General features: G+C 45.2%; 3 protein-coding genes across 5 annotated transcripts; 2 read left to right on the forward strand and 1 right to left on the reverse strand.

Moving 5' to 3' along the window:
- The first annotated feature begins 79 nt into the window (after window positions 1-79).
- On the forward strand, window positions 80-6011 carry LOC128762265 (formin-binding protein 1-like). Of its 3 annotated transcripts, none has more exons than XM_053870382.1 (17): window positions 80-411; window positions 730-845; window positions 1041-1091; window positions 1174-1321; window positions 2118-2180; window positions 2253-2348; window positions 3043-3171; window positions 3237-3383; window positions 3486-3659; window positions 3849-4034; window positions 4162-4176; window positions 4256-4365; window positions 4522-4654; window positions 4728-4861; window positions 4940-5070; window positions 5153-5311; window positions 5444-6010. In XM_053870382.1, exons 1-17 carry the CDS (start codon window positions 382-384, stop codon window positions 5470-5472), a joined length of 1851 nt encoding a protein of 616 aa, XP_053726357.1. In that variant the 5' UTR covers window positions 80-381; the 3' UTR covers window positions 5473-6010. The 3 variants fall into 3 exon arrangements, with proteins under 3 accessions (XP_053726357.1, XP_053726358.1, XP_053726359.1); XM_053870383.1 differs by having other exon boundaries at window positions 3879-4034; XM_053870384.1 differs by lacking the exons at window positions 3486-3659; window positions 3849-4034 and having other exon boundaries at window positions 5444-6011.
- Window positions 6012-6203: 192 nt separating this feature from the next.
- LOC128762217 (noelin-like) lies at window positions 6204-11956 on the forward strand. The gene is made up of 6 exons (XM_053870299.1): window positions 6204-6449; window positions 6578-6727; window positions 7883-8038; window positions 9477-9696; window positions 10344-10450; window positions 10575-11956. Exons 1-6 carry the CDS (start codon window positions 6381-6383, stop codon window positions 11235-11237), a joined length of 1365 nt encoding a protein of 454 aa, XP_053726274.1. The 5' UTR covers window positions 6204-6380; the 3' UTR covers window positions 11238-11956.
- A 1476-nt stretch (window positions 11957-13432) lies between these two features.
- LOC128762279 (eosinophil peroxidase-like) lies at window positions 13433-18477 on the reverse strand. The gene is made up of 14 exons (XM_053870412.1): window positions 18438-18477; window positions 18192-18251; window positions 17847-17934; window positions 17610-17785; window positions 16828-16960; window positions 16415-16544; window positions 16114-16320; window positions 15631-15991; window positions 15381-15541; window positions 14545-14803; window positions 14305-14475; window positions 13955-14192; window positions 13682-13881; window positions 13433-13597 (listed from the first exon to the last, which is right to left on the reverse strand). The coding sequence occupies exons 2-14, from the start codon at window positions 18247-18249 to the stop codon at window positions 13587-13589; spliced, it is 2193 nt and encodes a 730-aa protein (XP_053726387.1). The 5' UTR covers window positions 18250-18251; window positions 18438-18477; the 3' UTR covers window positions 13433-13586.
- Between the last annotated feature and the right edge of the window lie 2190 nt (window positions 18478-20667).

The following is a 20667-nucleotide window of genomic DNA, read 5'->3' on the forward strand; positions in this document are numbered from 1 at the left end:
CTGGACTGCTGGCGCCCTCTGCTGTCCACCATGGGTAGTGCAGTCTTCTATTGAAGCGAGAAACAAGGAAAAAGACCGAAACACGACGACGGACATGTTTCTTTGTTGTGATACTGGCGAAAAGACGAACAAGTCATGAAATGTAATTGAATTAGCGTTTACGTATTGGACCGTCTGAGCATGTGCAGTACACAAAGGATGCTGACGGCCACGCGCCGCGCGTGCACGCCTTCGCGATCGCTGCAGGGAGAGACGAGAGGCCCACGGATCCCGAGCGGCGCGCGACGGCGGACCATCGCAGAGCACCGACGGTCAGTGATGCTGGCGCTCTCCAGGCGCATGTTCCGGTGATTGTAAGAGGGAGAGGACGGCAGCGGAGTCATGAGCGGCACCTGGGGCACCGAACTGTGGGTAAGAACCAGACGCAGCGCGGCATCTCACGCGCAGCCGACAGACTGGCCTCCATAGCAACACTGTCCTGACAGTCTCCTCCATAGCAACAGTCCTGACCACGGCTGTCCCCGTTTGAGATCAATGTTGGCGCTAACACTCGGCTACAGGACAAAGATGTCGGCTAGTGTGATGAGGGGTGTCTGAAACCCTAGTGTTTTTATTAACTGAAGCCCAGCTTCAGCAGTAGGAGGAGATGTGTGATGCTCACACCGGAGCGTCTGATTTAATGGACAGTCGTGTTGATCAGAAGTTGGTGACTGCATTTGTTTGTTTCAGGATCAGTTCGACCATCTTGAGAAACACACCAGTGCAGGAATTGACTTCTTGGAGAGGTACAGCAAGTTTGTCCGTGAGCGAGCTGAGATTGAGCTGAACTACGCCAAACAGCTCAGGTGCGCTCTTCTTCCTCCTCTTCTGCAGGAGCTACCTTTTGCCCTCATCTCCCTCTGATGCTCCTCCTCTCCTGACACTACTCTTCTGATGCTCCTCACACGTCTCTCCTCCTCTCCAGCTTCTCGTTGGCTCCTCTGCGTCCTGTCCTTATGGCTTTGGCTTTTCTGCTCATCATTCATTTTGTTTCTCTGCAGGAACCTTGCCAAGAAGTTTCATCCCAAAAAATCTCGGGAAGATGAAAGCAGGTTTGTTGACTCACCTGCTTTGTTTCTGGCTCTTCTCTGATTCTTCTCCTTCTCTCTCTCTCTCTCTCACGGGCCGCTGCAGGTACACCTGGTGTCTGGCGTTCGTCGCGACACTCCAGCAGCTGAATCTGGTGGCGGGGCAGAAGGAAGAACTGGCAGAAGACCTGAACCAGCATGTGGTGTCAGAGTTGACCAAATACATCCAGGACCTAAAGGCAGAGAGAAAGACTGTGAGTCTGACCTCCACTTGGACCTCTGTCTTAAACAAGACCTTTACCTTGAAGCAGGACCTCAGTGTTCACCTGTTCCACGTTAAAAGGTTCCAGTACCAATAACTGCATCTATTTCTGACCAAATAGATAGACTCACACTAGAAACGGTTCACTGAAACACGCCGGACGCATTTACAGACCAAAATGAGTGAAGCGACATACTACAGAGTGATTTTGTGTTAAATACTAAATAAAACCAGAACCCACTCAGATACGTGTGTGACGTCAGCAGACTCTTCACTGAGAAAACGTTTTATTTACATTGATTCAGATTTAGCACGGACCTGCAATACGTTTAGTTTATATCCAGTCACTGACAGTGGAGTTTCTGCGGCGAATATGACTGGACATGAAATACATGTCACGTTTGTCCATGTCTTGACAACTGAATATGTTAACTCAACGACCTGATGATCATCCAAGTCTGTGAGGACCGCGACTCTCCTCGGAATTGAACCTGTCCAACACTACTGTTGCGCGTGCGCTGTGACAATGTTTATACTTCAAAGTTAAATCAGTCAAACAGTGATTTATTTTGCTACTTTTTTGACTGATTTCCTGTATGAATGATCATTTCAACTACAACTTGAAAAAACAAAACTCAGCAAGTTGGTTTGTTTGTATTTTTGCATTAATTTTAATAGAAATCAGAGGCGCAATGGTTAAAAAAAACGCTTTTGTTGTGAGTCACCCTCACAAGCTGCCACACGTTATTTGACAAGATACATGTTCTGCGTCCTTGTTTGTGTTTCAGCACTTCCATGATGGCCGCCGGGCGCAGCAGCACGTGGAGAGTTCTTGGAAGCAGCTCGAGACGGTCAGTGACCGACAGCCGGCGTCTGCCCTCTGTCCCGCACCTGTCTGTGACTCTCTCGCTTATGTGTTGCAGAGTAAGCGACGCTTTGAGCGCAACTGCAAGGAGGCAGAGCGAGCCCAGCACGTCTCAGACCGGATGGAACTGGACCACAAGACGGATGGAGACAAGGTTTGTCGAGTCTATTTATTGAGTGTGAGAGTGTTTTGACAAATCCCATACCTCATTCATGCTATAAACACGGCAGAGGTGGGCAGTGAAATTTCCTAAAGGGCCACATTAGAAACTGTGACTGTTGTGAGGGGCCATCATGCCAAAAGATCGGCGGCAATGACTGTGAAATGTGACGGAAAAAATCAATTGGTAATGATGACGAAATGAACCATAAAAGGTTCAATGGAAGCGAGGATATAACGAAGTGTAAATATGGCAAAAAAAACATTGTCATTTGAATAGAAATCATATTAAAATTATGGACCAAACATCCAAAAATGAGAAGTTATCAGTTATATACTTTTAGTCTGACCTCATGAGGGCCGCACTTTCTCCAGGTCTGATATACGGGGAAGTCATTTGGCTCTGCACTGGACCTCAGCTGCAGATGTGACTTTTCTGACTCGTGCATATGTTTCAAATGTTGAAGTCATCATGATGATTCTCCGTTTTGAAGTGGCGCGATGTGACGTCACATTGTGCTCTGACTCCACCAGGAGAGACAAACATCCTCAGTTCTCTGAATAGCATGAGCACTGCAACATCGTAACGGTTGAAAGGTTCTACCTGACAAGTTTGTCATGTCATGTCTTCTGCCTTGTCAGAAGTTGTCATGGCATGTGATCATGTGCGCTCAATGTTGTCGTCTCAGGCTCGCCACAACAGTCAGCAAAAACAACAAGCCGCCGAAGAAGCCAAAAAAGAATATATGTTAAGTTTGAACCAGTTCAACCAGGACCAGCACCAGCACTACCACACGCTGGTACCAGTCATCTATCAGGTGGGTTCTGCTTTGAGCTGGACGAAGCAGACGTCCAGATCTGAACGGAACCTTCTGTGTTCCAGCGGATTCAAGACATGGAGGAGCGTCGCATTCAGCGAGTGGGAGACGCCATGCGTGCCACGGCCGACGCAGAGCGGAAGACTCTTCCGGGGCTGAGTTGTTGTCTTGAGGCCATGATGGATGCAGCTGAGAGTGTCCAGCCCAGCAAGGTGAGTATGGGAACCGGAAGATGACCGCTCGCTGAGGCTGAGGCTCACATTCCTGACGTCCCAGACTCAGACCCGGGTGACACGAGGGCCTGTTACTTACAGGACACGCTGCATGTCGTGGAGGTTTTTAAATCTGGGTTCGACCCTCCGGGTGATGTCCAGTTTGAAGACTACAGCGCCTCCATGAGACGCAGCATTTCCGAGTCCAGTTACTTGGACAATCGGATGGAAGGATTCAGCAGACGCAGGCTCTGGCCTTTCATCCGCAAAACCAAGGTGACCTGTGTGACCTTTGACCCCGTCACCTCCCTGCTGTACTCATCTAACCTGTCTATGTCTCTGTGTGTCTTTCTTTTTGTGTGTGTATCCCTCACTGTCCACACCTTATATGTCTGTCATCCTTCTGTCACTGTCACTTTGTCTCTCAATCATCTTCTCTTTCCATCTACCTCTCCCTCTCTCCAGCTCCTAACTCTCCTCTCCTCCCCCCGCCAGCCTCCCCCTCCCCCACCCACCTCTCCTTCCCCGGGTGGCGACAGTCCCCTGTCACCCACTCTGCCCTCTCGAGAACCCATCACACAGCGCTTCAACGACCTCATGTCCTCCGGATCCAAAACCCGAAAGCAGTGTCTCCGCAGCCTGAAGCGAGGGGTATGCACGTGATGTCACTTCCTGTCTGTGTTTTGCTGATCTAGCACTGTTTTCTGTTCAGTGAGATTCTGTTTCTGCTAGTGAGAAACTGAATATTCTTTCTTTTCTGCTGCGTTTGGAATGACAGCTGTCGCTCAAACTGGTCAGTAGCACACTGCATGGCACTCCTGGTGCACCTGACACGTCTGGTTTTAACAAGCTGAGCACTGTGATTCCTCTAGGGTGCAGGTCCTTCAGACTGCAGCCACCTCCCTCCAGACCAGCGATGGAAGAAGTTGGAGAACCGAGTCAATCACATCAAGCAGGAGATGCAGCGAGAGAGAGAACAGAGGTTTGGTTCTACAGCCACATCTCTCCCTGGTGGTGTTTGGGTGACTGCTTTTTAAAGGAGTTGAGAGAGGAGCACCGATACGTGAAGCCCCGGAGAAGTGGATCAGAGCAGAAGTGGACAAATGTGAGCTACAACCAGGTGTAAATGTGTTTGCAGAGATGCGCTGCTGAAGATGAAGGAGGTTTATGAAAGGAGTCCGCAGATGGGAGATGCCCGCAGCCTGGACCCTCGTCTGGAGGAGGTGAACATCACCATCCAGAAGCTGGAGGAAGAGCTGCACAAGAACCAGGTGCAAACACCTACACACGCAGACCACGTGGGCAGGGTGGTTTTAAAGGTGTTCACTTCATGTGTGAGAGCAGTTGTGGCTGGCAGAGACGGACAAGCAGCTCACCATGCTGAGGCGGCAGAGCGGAGGGTGTGTTTCTGCGACGCCTGGTGGCAGCAACAGCAGCTGCAGTTTGAAACACCTCAACAGTCCGGCCAGCAGAGAAAGGTGATCAAACAGTGAGCCATTTCCCTGCCTGATCACGTGACTCATGACTGTGATGGATGCGTGTGTGTGTCTGTACAGTCCAGACGGCAGCTACACTGAACCGCCTTCAGCTGAAATGCATTTCAAATGTTCGGATTTCGACGAGGAGTTTGATGAAGATGACGTTTTACCACCAATTGGGAGCTGCAGGTCGCTGTATGCTTTTCAAGGTAGAGCCTCTCCTCCTCACCCTGGTCTCTTCCTCTCCTCCTCCTCGTCTGGTTCTACCTCAGAGGTTGTTGTTTGCTACAGGACAGAATGAAGGAACACTGTCCATGGTGGAGGGAGAACTGCTGTCTGTGGTAGAGGAGGACAAAGGAGATGGTTGGACTCGAGTGCGCAGGAACCTGGAGGAGGAAGGTTACGTTCCCACCTCCTATATCAAGGTCTTTCTGGAGCCAAGTGCTAAAGGTGGAGTACTGCCTTCAACAGCATTCTTTATTTTTACTCCCAAATAAAACAAGACAAGAGAATGAAAAAGAGTTTGGTTAAAGAAGGGAGAGATTCAGTTGGCTGCTCAACAACCGTGTGTGTGTGTTGCAGGATTTGTTCAGACCAGTCGACTCGTCTAGACCTGTCCCAGTTCCTCAGCCTCGGACAGGAAGTTGACCTCACCCTCATCCGCCGTGTCCATAGGGACCATCATTTCTTTCCGTCTCAGCCTCCCTGAGCTGGGACTGTTTGGACTCGGACCAGGATTCCGGCGAGTCCGTCGCAGGGGGATGAGCTGAGTTGTGGTTGCCATGGAGACCACTACTGATGTAACTGGTGCAGACCACATTTATCACAACCAGTGATCTAAAGAACCTCATTGAAATAAAAGATTGTTCCATCATGTTTGAGGAGCTGTTGTTCATCAGATGAATATGATCAGTCAATGTGTATTTTGCCTGCAGTTCTTCTGCTTCCAGTTCAACATTCATATGCTTGAAGCTTAAACCTCCAGACTGCCGGCCGATAACTGCTGAGCTTTGAATTCAGCTGCCAATTCATTGAGATCCGCTGTAAGTGGAGACATTCCCTCTGCTCTCAAAATTTCCTCTTGAGACGGCCATCTTGAAATGAATGTTTCCTCTCTTTCTCTCGCTCTTTCTGTGTAAATATATATCTGTGTGAGTGCGAATGTATCAATAAAATATACATGAGAAGCCAGGAATTTTCCTGCCAGAGGACAAATGGTTCCCTGCGACAGGCTCACACAGAGAAAAAAAAACGGCTCCTCCTCCTGCTTCACCCACTTATCTATTCCCCAGCCGAGATCTGAGATCATTGCGCGCACACTCACACGTACACACACACACCCCCACACACGCGAAGAATACGTTTCCACATGGATGCTTTTTGGCATCGGAGCTGAAGCGGGGGAGAGAGGCGGGCGGAGGGCTGGAGGGTGGAGACAGAAGGATAAGGAAGATAGAAGGACAGAAGAATCCATGAATAGGAGCGACAGCACCACAGGGATAAAAGAAGAGAACAAAAGATGGAGTCAGAGGAAAATCTGATCAACACTTCTCTGCTTCTGCTGCTGCTTTCAAGCTACATCACCATGGTAACCGTCTTCCGGTGTAATCTAAATGACTGTATAATATTCTGGTCTGGCTCGCGCTGTGTTTGCCCGTTTGGCTCTACATTTCTTTGACATCAATATGTCATTTCTATAATGCTACGGTTTCACAGGTTGGTCCATCGGTTCCGGAGGACGGTTGGCAGGTCTACAGCTCCGCCCAGGACACAGATGGCCGCTGTGTTTGTACTGTTGTTGCCCCACAACAGACCGTCTGCTCCCGGGACGCGCGAAGCAAGCACCTGAGACACCTACTGGACAAGGTCTGAGTTGAAGCACATTGTAATTGTTGCATGCCATCATTTGTGTCCTGGTGACAACATCACATTGGTCTGGTTGAAGAGAAGGAAGGTGGGTAGGTGCAGAGATGGACGAGATTCAATTGGATTCTAAATGTCAGGTCACTGGTGGAACTAGACATGATCATCTCTTGGTGTGACAGGTGTTAGAGATGTATTTCGGCCACCATCGTTGGTTTGTTGTCCACCCACTCAGCCGCTCAGTCACCTCTCAGCGGTGTAGAGTCAGGAGCAGAAGAAGCCACAGATGTGGTGAGATGCAGGCTTTGTTTGACAACTGCATCAAATTGTTCCAAGTACAGACAAATGAAGCAGAGACTGGACCGAGGGCGGTCCTCGCACCAGACACTCATCATCACGCACAAACACATCCATTTAGAGAGTTCTCGCTAGATGTCCAAGGGAGACCAAATTGGCAGCTTTGCATGTGAGATTCTTGTTTCGGATCTTGGCAAACTCAACAGTATCAGATGTTAAGTGAGATGCATGTGTTATTTTGACGCCTGGTGAGTCTCGCTGTCCTGAACACACTCTTTTATATCATTTAACCAATTATTCTCCAACACCGTTCACGTGACAGCCTCACTGCAGGAAGCCTGTGGGTTCAAGTTCTGGTTGAGGCGACTCTGCATTAGGAGAAACATTTATGGTCAGGTTGATACGACACATCAGGAGTCAGGAGGTGCAAGAGTATTGTCCCAGATGAAGGCCCAGGCTGATGTCAGTTACCAAATGAACTATGGACCTGATGTCGCTGTGGAGCAGAGATGCCACTGGACCAGCCGTATTACATATCGCTGAGTCAGCACGCTAAGACATTTAGCCAGGCTAGGCCGCTGTCATATATATATATATTTCGTTTGATGACATAATTTGCAGGTGGGATGGCTGCAGGTGTTTTGGAAAGAGTGGTCTCAGACATTTTCCAGCTAACATTCTCGTATTCACAGCCACAATCCATCCAGTCATGTCAGCATCATCTCACCTCAATGCACCGTGAACACTGTACCTGAATCCGTTTGTCAAGCAACGCATCAATCCTGTCAGCCACTTGGCAACAAACAGGTTTCTGTCAGAAGATGTTGCACAACATAGAACAACTGTTGGTGTCTTGTCTAGGTGCAGAACATGAGTCAGTCCATCGAGGTTCTGGATCAGCGCACACAGAAGGATCTGCAGTTTGTGGAGAGGATGGAAGTTCAGCTGAAGAACCTGGAGAACAGTTTCAAACAGCTGGAAGAAGGACATGAGAGTAACATTGTCCGGCAGTACAAGGTACTCAACCTTCTCTAATTGAGGACAAATTGAGGCTCCAAAAAAAAAAAATATTTGGGAGATATATATATATATATATATATATATATATATATATATATATATATATATATATATATATATATATATATATATATATATATATATATATATATATATATTTATATATATATATATATATATATATATACTTTAATTCTTTATAAAAAAAATTTGTCCACTGGAGGCCACCGTATTCTCTGACGGAACAGTGAGCCTGTGTGAATCACGCTAAAATGATGAAGGAACAGGTTTCTTTCACCGACTTCGCTGTTAATTCCCTCGCCTAACTTGCGTGTACTCTCTGTGTATAGTAGCCTGAAGCCTGCGCAGCAGCGATTCTCGTTTCTCTCTCCTGTGCGTAACTCCGCCCAATTGGCTCAGGGCATGCGCACATTTTGACCAATCACGAGCGACTTTATGAGGAATCAGCTCTTAAACATCATCCAGCTCCAATAGTTCACTTCAAATAGCAGCTATTCTAGTTGCTATTCGTCCCGTTGTGTATGTAGCGATGTCAGAAGCCCCTGTATTCCTGAAATTGCGGTAATCTATATTAAATTTAGGATGATTTTTTGTTGCGCAGCGTCGATATTTTTGTGCGCTGAGATCGTATCAGCAGTGCGCAATTGCGCACGCGCGCAGCTTAGAGAGAACATTGATCATAACGAACAGAGTAACATATTACAACAGTGAATGTATAAGAAAATAAATGCATGATTCGGTTATGACTGGTCGAAGCACAGACAAATGTAACAAAGCAAAAAACACTTGCCATATGGAAGTATTATGGGTGCTTGTTGCTCAACTGAAAAGATTGCTCATGTCTGTGGACTGTATTGACACATCTCTGTGGATCTTCATCCACCTCCAGAAACTTCAGCGTTAGAGGCAGAACAGTGTCTATAAACACTTACAAAGATATTTTTCATTGTTGTAGGCACCTGCTCCCTGATTTTGTGACAGATAAAAAAAAAGTCATGCAATGAAATGAAACATGATCAACTAGAATAACATGACATGAGGTAAGGACCGTGGCAAATTAGCTTGTAAAACTAGTCCAGGCTGGAATTATTTTTTTTTAAACAAAATATGCTTTACTTACACAGACAAGAATGAACAAAAGTCATTTATAAGTACAAGCTGAAGAAAAACAAATCATGATGAAATAAGTCTGAAATATATTATATCTGAAATATATATATTTTTTTATGATGTTTCATGACTAGTTTTATGGGAGACAGTGCAGAGTCTGAGAGGTAAAGGCGAGTTGAAACAGTGAGTTAAAACAGTAACTGCTGATATGTAGAGTGTCATAAACAACAGGAGCGAGATGAGATAGATTTGACTCTATAAACACTGAATATCAATCCGAACCCTGTTGCCATCTCTGTGTCAGTCCATCAAGACAAAGATGGAGGAGCTGCGTCCTCTGATCCCAGTCCTGGAGTCCTACAAAGCCGACGCTCTGCTGGTTCGGCAGTTCAAGGAGGAGGCGGCAAATGTAACCGAGCTTCTGGGATCCCTCCAGGAACAGCTTGGTGGGCTGGACTATCAGGAAGTCCACAGCAGAGTTTTGGATCTGGAGGACCGCCTTCGAGCTTGCATGCAGCGGCTTGGTGAGCTGGCACAACTCTCAAGTAACTAGTTACAGCGATGAGATTGAGTGGTCAACCACCTGCACAGAGCTGAAGAATTCAACATTTTCAAAATATATTTGCAGCAACAAAAATAAGAAGCAATAACTGTTATATTTGCACATTAAACAATATAGTGCTAAATAAAAGGATTCAAACACTTAATACATAAACATTAATTTGTATCTTCACACACATTTTGCCATCAAAAACAATTTACATTTCACTCACACACGCTTCCCACGTTGTACTGACCGGTTCTATATTAGATTCAGGAAACTAACTTACGACTGGTGAAACTCTCATGACCTTAACCAAACATATAATCACTCACAAACAATGTGCTTTTACTTTCACGGGATTAGAAGCGCTTCTACCTCGCTTTAACTGCTTAACTGTGAAACAGATGAGGACGACACAAGTCAGTGTTGCTCGGCTCAGTCGTTTACTGAGCTGCGCGTGCGTCACTCATGTGCCTCACAGCGCCTGTGTACCACCTCCTGGCTGCTTTTATTTTAAAAGGGTGGTGTATGGGAGGTGTATGTTTTTGTTTTTAAAAGGGTGTTTTCTAACCCACAACACATCCAAAAGCTTGGAGATATATTCACATCTCTACCTCTTTGTTTTAGCCTGTGGAAAACTGACGGGCATTTCAGAACCGGTAACAATCAAGACTTCGGGATCCAGATTTGGCTCGTGGATGACTGACCCGCTCGCTCCCCCTGGAGACAACAGGGTGAGCTTTTTCAGCTACCTCAGCTGTAACGTCATCTATTCTCCTTTGACAAGGAGAGCAGTGTGCGATGTGTTTGAGTTCAACCTTCATGTGCTGATGAGTGGAATCCTTTTGTGCCCCACAGGTTTGGTACATGGATGGCTACCATAACAACCGCTTTGTCCGAGAATATCCATCATTACATGACTTCATGAATTCAGACAACTTCACGTCTCACCGCCTCCCACACCCGTGGTCTGGAACTGGTCAGGTGGTGTATAATGGCTCCATTTACTTCAACAAGTTTCAGAGTCACACCATCATCAAGTTTGACTTCAGCACTTCACTGATCAGTCGCTCGCGGCAGCTGGACTTTGCTGGCTACAACAACATGTACCACTACTCCTGGGGCGGTCACTCCGACATTGACCTCATGGTGGATGAGGGAGGGCTCTGGGCGGTGTACGCAACCAATCAGAACGCTGGCAACATTGTTCTCAGCCAGCTCAATCCAAACACCTTACAAATAATCCGCAGCTGGACCACCAACCACCCAAAACGCAGTGCAGGCGAGGCTTTCATGATCTGTGGAACGCTGTACGTCACCAATGGATACTCAGGTGGAACCAAAGTGTACTATGCATATTCGACCAACACCTCCACGTATGAATACATCGACATCCCTCTGACCAACAAATACAGCCACCTGTCAATGCTGGACTACAACCCCCGGGACAGGGCGCTGTATGCCTGGAACAATGGACATCAGGTTTTGTACAACGTCACGCTCTACCACATTATCCAATGAAAAGGTCACCAAACTTGCCAGAACCAGGCTCTGGTCGACCGGGTTGAGGACCACAATGCCTGTATTTAAATGTAGAACTCATGTGTATTGGCTAGACATATTAGTGACGCATAGTCCAGAGAAGACTGAGCGAATTAAGCCACATCGGTGAGCACAGTCATGATCAGAAGACACTCTATGAAAAGCACAGCAGCTTGTCAGAGATTTTGTCCCATGTAAGTTTGGTTTTGTCAGTTTCGGTACCTTCACCTGACACAGAGTGCTCACCTGACTGAAGGATACTTGGTGCTTGGTGTTTGCCAGGGGAAGCATGGTGTGATACCATACCAAATGGTGATGTCACAGCACATGCTTCCTCCTCGGTACGACCCAAGTTCACAGCAGCAGATACTTCATAGCATGACATTTTTACTTGTTTACTTGCAAAAATGAAAAACATTTTTTGTCACTGATCACAATAGTTCCGATAACCAATGCAATACAGGTTTTTTGAGAGCAAAATTTGCCTGCCAGCTGAAATGAAGTTTACAACATGTTTACAGCAATATGACCAATATATGTCAACAGCTTTTGTATTTTTAAAGATCTTAATGTGACAGCCATATTCGATAAACGTTTGTCTTTCTCTTGTGGCTTGAAAGGATATTTGTGACAATAAAGTAACTGATGGTGGATGTCATTGTACATGAACTTTGAAAAATAAACCATTTTGAAAAGCAGATTGTCACAGTTGCTTTGGGTTCCAACATGTTCAGAAGAACGCATTTGGCACAACAGAATACGGTCACAAATCCTCACATATAAAGTAGACAATTTGTCACGAACCCCCTCCGTCCGGTCATATTCAAAGATTCATGCATCCTGCTTGCGCCTTTCTCTCCTCCTCTCTTCCAGGATTGGGGGTCTTCTTCCCGCCATACAGGTGTCACAGACTCCCACACACACCTGAGCTCAAGTCATCGTCCGCTACTTGAACACCAGCCAGAAGACAACTGGCTTGAGGTTCGCTGCTTGTGCCTGTGCATCGTGGTTCCTCTCCCCCAATCTTGTGGACTTCCTCTGTTTCTTGGACTTGGTTGTTTCTAGCATAGAAGTAGAGAGTAATTCTGTTCACCTCCTTCTAGCGTAGATGTAGAGTGCTATTCAGTTTGTGCATTCTTTGTTTTTCCTGCCTCCTAGTTCAGAAGTTGAGTGTATTGGGTTTGTTTTGTTGTGAAATTGTTGGACTCAGTCTCCTCCCCGCTGCACTTGGGTCTCCCGTCTTAAATCGTTACACAATTAACTCTAATTTTATGTGAATGCTGCAAAGTAGTTGGGAACATGTGTGAGCCAAGGCTGTACAGCACAGTTAGGTTTGGGTCATACGGTCGGTCAATAAAGTTTATTGAATGTCACGTGACAATGACGGAAGCTACGTAGCATGTACCTGAGAAAGAGCCTCCAGAGTTCCAGATATTTCTGTCTTGAACTTGCTTCTGTGACGAATCTGCATGAGAAGGTTTAATTTTACAGTTTGTGTTTATTACATGTTTCACCCTCGATGAACTGAAGATGTTATTTGACAAAGATGCATCTCAGATTCATGAATTAGCTAAACAGAAAAGTTTCCATACTGAAGAGCTGAGAGTCTCAGCTTGTGATACTGACTCAGGTGGAATATGGAAATGACAGACTTCAGTGCTTGCTCCACTTACTGTAGACAGTGTCAATGACCCAAATGTTTGGAGCCGTTGACCCATAACCCTCTGTCAACGGTGATATCCGCTGTTACACTGCCACCTCTGGTGAATTCGGAATGGAAGATTTATGCTGGGAAAAAAAGGGATAAGGTAAAAGATATCCTGCTTATTGCTAAATCTCAACCATGTAGTTAATTCTAAAATGGTTTGAAATAACTTTAGCTTTCACGAATGATTTGCAGTATGTCGACCTTAGGTATCATATCAATTGATGGTAACTTGGTGGGAACATTTGAATTTCTATTTAACATGGTTTCTTGTTTGCATTGAGAGCAGTTTTAATGCTAAAGCTGGATTTGTACTTTAATGTAATTTATTTTCCGTTAATATTCCGTAAGTTTGTTGAATGTCACATGACATTGATGTTTTGAATCATGGTTGTTATGGACATCAGTATGTATCGTGGGCTTTTATTGGCTGGCACTTGACAAGACGACAAGATTTAGTTTCTTCCATTTTATTTGATTGTGTAAAACAACTGCTTACAAAAAACATGAACGTCCAAAATAATTGAAGTGCTGTCACTGGAAGAATCAAGCTATTGAGCTGGATGATGTTGTTGATGTGGTGATCTCAAAGACAATGAGGCTTGTGGTTTCACCTGATGCCGTCAAGGGGCTGCTGTGATCCAAACAGAAACAAGGAAATCAGCGACAGAAACTTTCCAAAAGTATCTTCTTTGTTGTTTGATATCGGTGAACTTACCTTCATCTTTCCATGGACTGAGGTCGAACGCTGGAATGTCCTCACATTTAGTGTAGCCGTCCCCTCGGGGGCGGTACAGGAAGGGGTCTTTTGGAACCTCATCAATGCCAGTGTTATCACAGATGAAGCGGGAGAATGATGTTCCCTTCAGGGAGCTTCTCTGGGCTGCAGTGAACACCCCGTGCTTCTCCCACCAAAGCCTGATGGAGATAGAAATGTTTGCTATCTGCTGTGGAAACATCTGCTCATACTTTCGCACTGTGGTTTAAGTACCGGTCTCCTTGGCGGACCCTCTCGAACTGAGTTCCAATAAGGCAGGCAAACAGAGGTCCCACTCTTCCACCTTTAACAAACGGCTCTGAGATTCCTCCGAGCCACACGTCGATGTTGTCGATGGTTCCATACAGACCCATCAAATGGTGGGCAAGTTCGGCATTCTCCATGACGTCAGTCAGTTCTGTTACATTTGTTGGTTCTGATAAGTTGCAGAATTTGCGCCATTTGTTGTATCCTGACAAACAAACAACAACAGATCACTTTCTGGAACAAGGTCAGCATCACAGCATTCACCAGATGGTCGTGGTGTTATTATGCTGCTTTAGGTTTAATCTACGTGTGAGTACCAGGAAGTCCATGGTCTCTTCCTCTCTGCAGGTTCATGGATGCTAGATCCAGGGCCAGTTTAGTGGAGAATTCAAACATCCTTTCCCTGAGAGCATCAGGCATCATGCCGCCCTGCGTGTTGAGTTTGGCCTGTCCGCCCACCAGACCCCTCAAGATGGGATCCACACCGCCTGAAGAAGGATCCACAGGTGTGTTGAACATTTCTGCTGTAAATGATGAAGTCAAAAGTGAAGTGGTACCTTCATGGAGGATCCTCCAGGGGGCGAACAAAGCTTTGTGCAGCATGGGGCTAGGATAAGTCGGGTGATCTTGGTACTTGTCATCAAGCCGGAAGAGGACGGGTTGGACTGTCACATGACCAAAGCGGAAGGCAGCGGTAGCAAACACGTTGGAGATGCTGGCATCCACTGATTCACTATACCCTGGGTAGTTGGCTAATTTCTTGTCCATGAATTCTCTCCCAACGATGTGAGGCAAGTAGTCTCTGTAGGTGATGACCTGCAGGACGGCAGAGCGATTAAGAGCATGAAGACAAACCTGAACTTGAGTGGTCCTTGCTGTGTTGAAAAAAATCTGAATCGATTCGTACATTAATTCCTTAAAATTGATTGGCAGGTCCAAAGATCGGATTCATTAATAAAAGTTTTAATACATATTCCCCGGGTGAAGTCCAACCCCTTTGACGCAGGCGTGCACCTGTGACAACATAGTCAAAACAATATGGTGTCTCACAGTGGCAACACGAGCGACGAGACAGGTTTGAAAACGCCTGAAACGCTCAAAGCGACCGTCTGCCACCATTTTGGGTTCAGAAGCGACCAAGACGAAAATGCGCTAGACAAAAGCAAAGCCATTTGCAGGTTTTGCCAAATGGAGGTGTAGTATTGTGGAACTACGACCAACCTCACGAACCAATGCTACCACCTGGGAGGGGATTGGACCTTCCTTGGAATGGAGATCGGATCGGATCGGATTGAATTGCGATAATCAATTCTAATTCACGGGAATCTGAATCGAATGGATTCTTGAAATTTGAATCGATACCCGGCCGTAGTCCTTGTGCTGCATGTCTCACCTGGAAGTATGCCCCCATGATCTTCCGGGTCTCCTGGTAGATTCTCTCTCCGCTCCAGTGAGCGTTCATTTTCCTCAGAGCCCGAGCCAGACGGTTGTGTTCTCGCATCATCAGTATTTGCACCGATGTGAGACCAATGTTCTCATTGGCGCGCTTGTCACCTAAAATTTTCATTTTTTGGAAATTAATTCTTGTGAAAATAATGACACAATCCTCAAGCATTGGTATTTGAGTTATGTAATACACTCACCAGCAAAGAAGCAGGGTGTCTCTTCAATGTCTTTATCGCCAGTGATGCCAGCGCGAGTCGCACACATGTTGGCCCCCTCGCTGGTGAAGGGCAGGAGATGACGTTCACCATCTTTATATTTGGGGTTCACTCTCAGGAGTCCATCATCTGAGCTGAGGTCCCGCACAGAAGCTGCTCTGGCATCATTTGAGCCATAAACTTGTTCCAAGTCGATGTATGAGGTAACAGCGTTCATCTGCTGCCGGACAACTCCTTTGCCAAAGATGTAACCTGTGGTACCAGTACCGCAAGCCGAAGCTGAGCGGAAGAAAGGTATGCACTGGTCTGAGTTCCTGCCAAAGCGAGGGTCTTGTGGGGGGATCTGTGGAGAAGACAAACTTTTATCTAATGCTACTGGAGACCACCATTGTCGACAGTGGTAAACACACTTTGAGTGACAAGGTGATCCAATATTTTCCGTGTATTGTATTAAGTGACACCAACCTTAATGGGGAAGCAGGGCTCTGTCCGATCACAGCTTTTGTCACAGTCCATGCCATTATTGAAGGAGCGGATGACGGCAGACATGGGGGTGAAGGTCAAATCGTGGTCGGTCCACTGTCCATACAGGGTCAACAGGTCGGTGTAGAGTGGGTCGTTCTTAATATTACAGGTGGTTGTTCGGAGGATGCGGTTGGACACCTCTCTGACCTTTGAAGCGCAGCAAAGGAAAACAGCTGTTGGGATTAAATCATGAAAACATGACGTAATATGATCGGATGAATTTTTAAACTGGACAAAGTACCAAAGGAAGGAGATGGCCGTTGACTGGCCGCTGGGCGTCCCAACCTTTGGGCTGAGATATATTATCCTGGTACTCTGCAGGCAGCCAGCGGGTGAGCGGACTGTTGGCGGCTCCCCAACGGGTGTTTTTTCTATCCATAGAACAGAAATTACTTTTATTTTTGCCCGAGTCGACACAGTGAATGGACAAAGAAAATGTAGGCTACTTGAAGAACCTTATGATGAATCAGCATGGTTGTTGAACACGCAATGTTTCCACAGAGTAAATGCTCTGTACACCAGTGCCCTTTGTTAGTTAATGTCAGTCGTGTCTGCTGCCTTCACATTAGAAACTAAATAATTGGTTGTCTACAATGACTCTGGAGGAAAGCAGTCAAACTTGATTCATTGACGGAGGAGGCGGCTGCAGCTCACCTGTTGTTGCAGATGCTGCTTGCTGTTCGAAATGTGTTCACGTTGCCGGTAGTTTCACACACAGGGACCCGGTGCCTGGCTGAGCAGCCTGTCAGTTCAGCAACCAACTTCAGCGTTTCCTCCGGCAGCCCATCTGAATGGAGAGTGCAGTTATTCATTGTGTCATTTGGCTCTCCCTCTGGTTCTATATATTCTCATCGTAGTCCTGGGGGGTTGTACTGGGGGAACCCCATGTATATATATATATATATATATGTAGTTTGTTTAGGGTGTGAACATTTTGAAAACCATCACAGTTAGCAGCTGATGTTGTATGCATATATTGCATAAATATATTAAAGAAGATGGACAAAACTGTCTAGGCTGAGGGCAGGGCTTTGGACGCCCTGTTTCAGAATCCTAGCTAAAAGCCTGCTTGGTGATGTCCCATGTTTACTTTGCTGTCTGGTCAATTCACCCAGAGTTGCTGCTATTTTCAACCTAAAGCATACCATGATGTATGACTCTTTTCAAAGAATTATAGAATAGTAAAAAAGTGTGACTTGGACAAAGTGTTCCAAACACAAGGTTGTTATCTCTTGCTTCACAGCTGGTGTTTAAACCACCAGTGCAATGTCTCCGGAATTTCAGATGGTGCCTCAATGAAAATCGTTGCTAAATTTGCAAGTTGCTAAATATCGCACATGACTTGAGAGTGAAAGCGTGAAAATTGGCCGATGAGAGACAGGTGTTATTATATTCACCCGTTAAGTCTGTGCATGTGCTGGCAGACATGCAGTTACCTGTTGCGTTGAGCGAGCGCTTGTGACGTGAAGACAGCGACCTCTTGATCAGTCTGACAGCGAGGTCCATGTAGTCTGCTGCACGGGCAGCAGACCTGGTCAGACCCGACGGCTGCCTTATCAGACGCATGAGATCTGAGGGTCTGGCTTCGTTTCTTCTCACGCGGCTGAGGGACCTGTTTGTTTGGTTAGTCATGTTCACATGGATTCAACCACTCTTGTATGAGAAGTACCTACACAGTTCGTGAGTACTTGTAGGCCGCGTCGACATCGGTTTTGGCAAGCAGCACAAACCTCTCGATCTCATCCCGGCTCAAACCAGACACTGAAATGTGACAACAATATGTCAGTGGTGCAGATCGTTGATGTAGCTGGTGTTCTGTTGAATCCTAAAACTCTTGTGGTCTTCCTTTCTTTTAGTTTGTGGTCTTCCTTTTTTCTTTTCTTTTTCTAATTCATTTGATTTTGAGGCATGTGTTTTGTCACTGTCTCATCTAACATTATGCATAAACCATGAATAAGTGTCATTGGTGACTTCCGTTGTTTTTGGTTCATAGCAGGTGTAAATCGTTCCATACTCACCTGAGGTCAGCTGAGTTTGCAGGACGAGAAGAGTGAACAAAGTCACACACCAACTCATATCTGAAACCAGAAATGTCAGCAGTCAGAGATTACACAGCTAATATTGGGATATTTCTATTCCAATATTGTAATAGTTAATATATTAAAGGACATATTTAAAGACAATCAATGTTAAAAAATAAGCGTTGCTTGCTGCGCTGAGTAAACAAAAAAGCATCAATATAAACAGAGAGAGAGGAAGATCACCTGCAGTGGAAGGATTCTCAGTGATGAACTGCCAAGCTTCTGTCAGACACTGGTGGATCTCGACTGTTGCTTGTCTCTTATATACACGCTGAGGCGTCATCACACGTCGCATGTCAGGCAACTGTTTTGGCATGTTTTTTTTTTTTTTAATCTTCAGGATCATTTCAGGTGTTGGAGTGAAACAGATCCTGCTCAGATAACTATCATCACATAACTATCATCACTATTATGTTTTGGGGTGGGGAGTCTTTAATGGTTGTTCGTATGTTGTAACTTGTAACATATTTGTCTTTTATTTGTATTTTTTGACTTTAAATGTAATACAAAAATAATGTATTTTTTTCACCAAAACACAGCCGAGTGCAAATCTCTGCTTCATTTTAAATGGTGTATTATTGCGCTATTTAAATCTTGACATAGAAGTTTAAAACAGTTCTCCTCATGTGAGGTTCAAAACAAGGTCGCTTTGTTTCAAACTGGTTTTGTCCGATATTTAACTGGAAAGCTCTTCCTGCTTCTCAGAAAAGGTTTCTCTTTCTTGCAATGAGTTATTGTCAGATGGTTCACTGGTAATTTGACTGACAGGATCTTGACAAGGTGCTGCATCATTTTCTTTTTACTTCTTCATCAGATATTGTAGTGTCTTTCTTCAGCCTTTCCCACAATAATCTTTATGCTACACAGTACCATATTTATCCACTCAAGGGTGACTGACGTTGAACATTCAACATGAATTCAACATTGAACCCGAACCTCATGTTGCGTAAATGTACTGTGCAATACATCAAAACCTGGGGTACGAACACATTTTGTGGGTGAATAATGTAATAAAATAATAATGTTAAAATGCATTGCCTTTAAAATCCCCTATTGTGTTACTTATCCAAGAATGTCCTTGACCCTTTCACCACACCACCATTGTTTCAGTAACCACTGGAGCACAGCAATAACATCTTAGGAAATACTGTAGTGTGAAAGAACAATATTTGTTTTTGTACTCCCGCACAGTTAGGACCTTTCACCCCTGACTTGATGGAGAAACTTTTTTTTATTGCAGTTTCAAACTGAGAGATGGGGAGGTGTGCTTCTGACCTAATTTATGCAGTGAAAACCTCATCAGTCATCTCACTTCATACCTGTCTTTGTTATTTTCACTGGAAGTGACATGCCCTTCTACCAACAAGAACAATCACCAAAGACACCTACCTAATCTTTGGCAAGCTAGGTTCATGTCAAAAAGGGTGTGACCTCATGCTTGTGGATGGTATGACCAGTTAAGTGTCGCCCCTGCCAGTTTTCAGCAAACACTCAATAGATAGACTAAGTTAGTTCCTGTTTCCTGATAGTGAGAAAAACGTGGGAAAACACAAAGGATGAGAGAGAGGTAACATGCAATATAAAGGTAGTCGTTTTGTCGACATTACTGTGGCCCTGTAGAGCACCCTTTGCCCACTTCTTTAACCTGAGAGAACAGGGGAAAAGGCATTTTCCTTTCTTCAAGACCCTATTACGAAGGTTGTTCTAGATGATGTCGCTGCAGGAGTCTTCCTCTGCGGCGTTGCAGTCTGTGCAGTGAATATTTCATAACAGACAGGTCAGATCACATCAGTTCTGTGGTAAAACTACTCATGCTCAATAAAGGAGATTTTCAAAGATTCATCTTGGCTCTGAAGTTTTATGTCTGTCAGAATCACTGAATCCATCCTGTGTAGCTGCTGTCGCTGATGTGGATGCATGATTTGGCCAGGTGCTAATACAGCAATAAACTCCTTTTAAGTGAGAAAAACAGTGAACTTGATGTTGTCCATAACACGATTAGGACAAACATATGAACTGAGTGAGGGATTGAACATCTCACTGCTGCTCAAATCGTCTCTTGGGAGTGTGACATCATGTGGTTTTAACACACACAACATAAGACCCCAGTTATTGAATTTTGCTTTTCACAATTTCAGATAGGAATTAAACGTTGTTGTGTAAGGAGAGTTGTTTTTGAAAAAAAAGATTGTCTTTGTTTGTTTTATTATAACTAATATATGTCAGATTTCCATGTCATATTAAACCTGTGACTTTATTGTACATATTGCATGTACACTAGATTCATTCTCAAAAGGCGAACATCCTGTTCTGTTTCTGTTCTGTTCGGTTTTGAGTTGTTGCACGAGTCTTGTGTCTTGGTAAAGCATATGTTTGCATCCCTTCTTATTTTCACTGAAATGACTCCGATGTT

This window comes from Synchiropus splendidus, chromosome 7, assembly GCF_027744825.2.
Source record: "Synchiropus splendidus isolate RoL2022-P1 chromosome 7, RoL_Sspl_1.0, whole genome shotgun sequence".
Lineage (NCBI taxonomy): Eukaryota > Metazoa > Chordata > Actinopteri > Syngnathiformes > Callionymidae > Synchiropus > Synchiropus splendidus.

Coding starts and splice junctions, on each gene's coding strand:
- LOC128762279 (XM_053870412.1), bottom strand. CDS start 18,249: ATGAGTTGGTGTGTGACTTTGTTCACTCTTCTCGTCCTGCAAACTCAG. Junction 14,476..14,544: donor CTGGAGGATCCTCCATGAAG/GTACCACTTCAC, acceptor ATCCTTCTTCAG/GCGGTGTGGATCCCATCTTG. Junction 14,193..14,304: donor AAGAGACCATGGACTTCCTG/GTACTCACACGT, acceptor TTTGTTTGTCAG/GATACAACAAATGGCGCAAA.
- LOC128762217 (XM_053870299.1), top strand. CDS start 6,381: ATGGAGTCAGAGGAAAATCTGATCAACACTTCTCTGCTTCTGCTGCTG. Junction 6,450..6,577: donor TTTCAAGCTACATCACCATG/GTAACCGTCTTC, acceptor ACGGTTTCACAG/GTTGGTCCATCGGTTCCGGA. Junction 10,451..10,574: donor CTCCCCCTGGAGACAACAGG/GTGAGCTTTTTC, acceptor TGTGCCCCACAG/GTTTGGTACATGGATGGCTA.
- LOC128762265 (XM_053870382.1), top strand. CDS start 382: ATGAGCGGCACCTGGGGCACCGAACTGTGG. Junction 3,172..3,236: donor TGGTACCAGTCATCTATCAG/GTGGGTTCTGCT, acceptor TCTGTGTTCCAG/CGGATTCAAGACATGGAGGA. Junction 5,312..5,443: donor TCTGGAGCCAAGTGCTAAAG/GTGGAGTACTGC, acceptor TGTGTGTTGCAG/GATTTGTTCAGACCAGTCGA.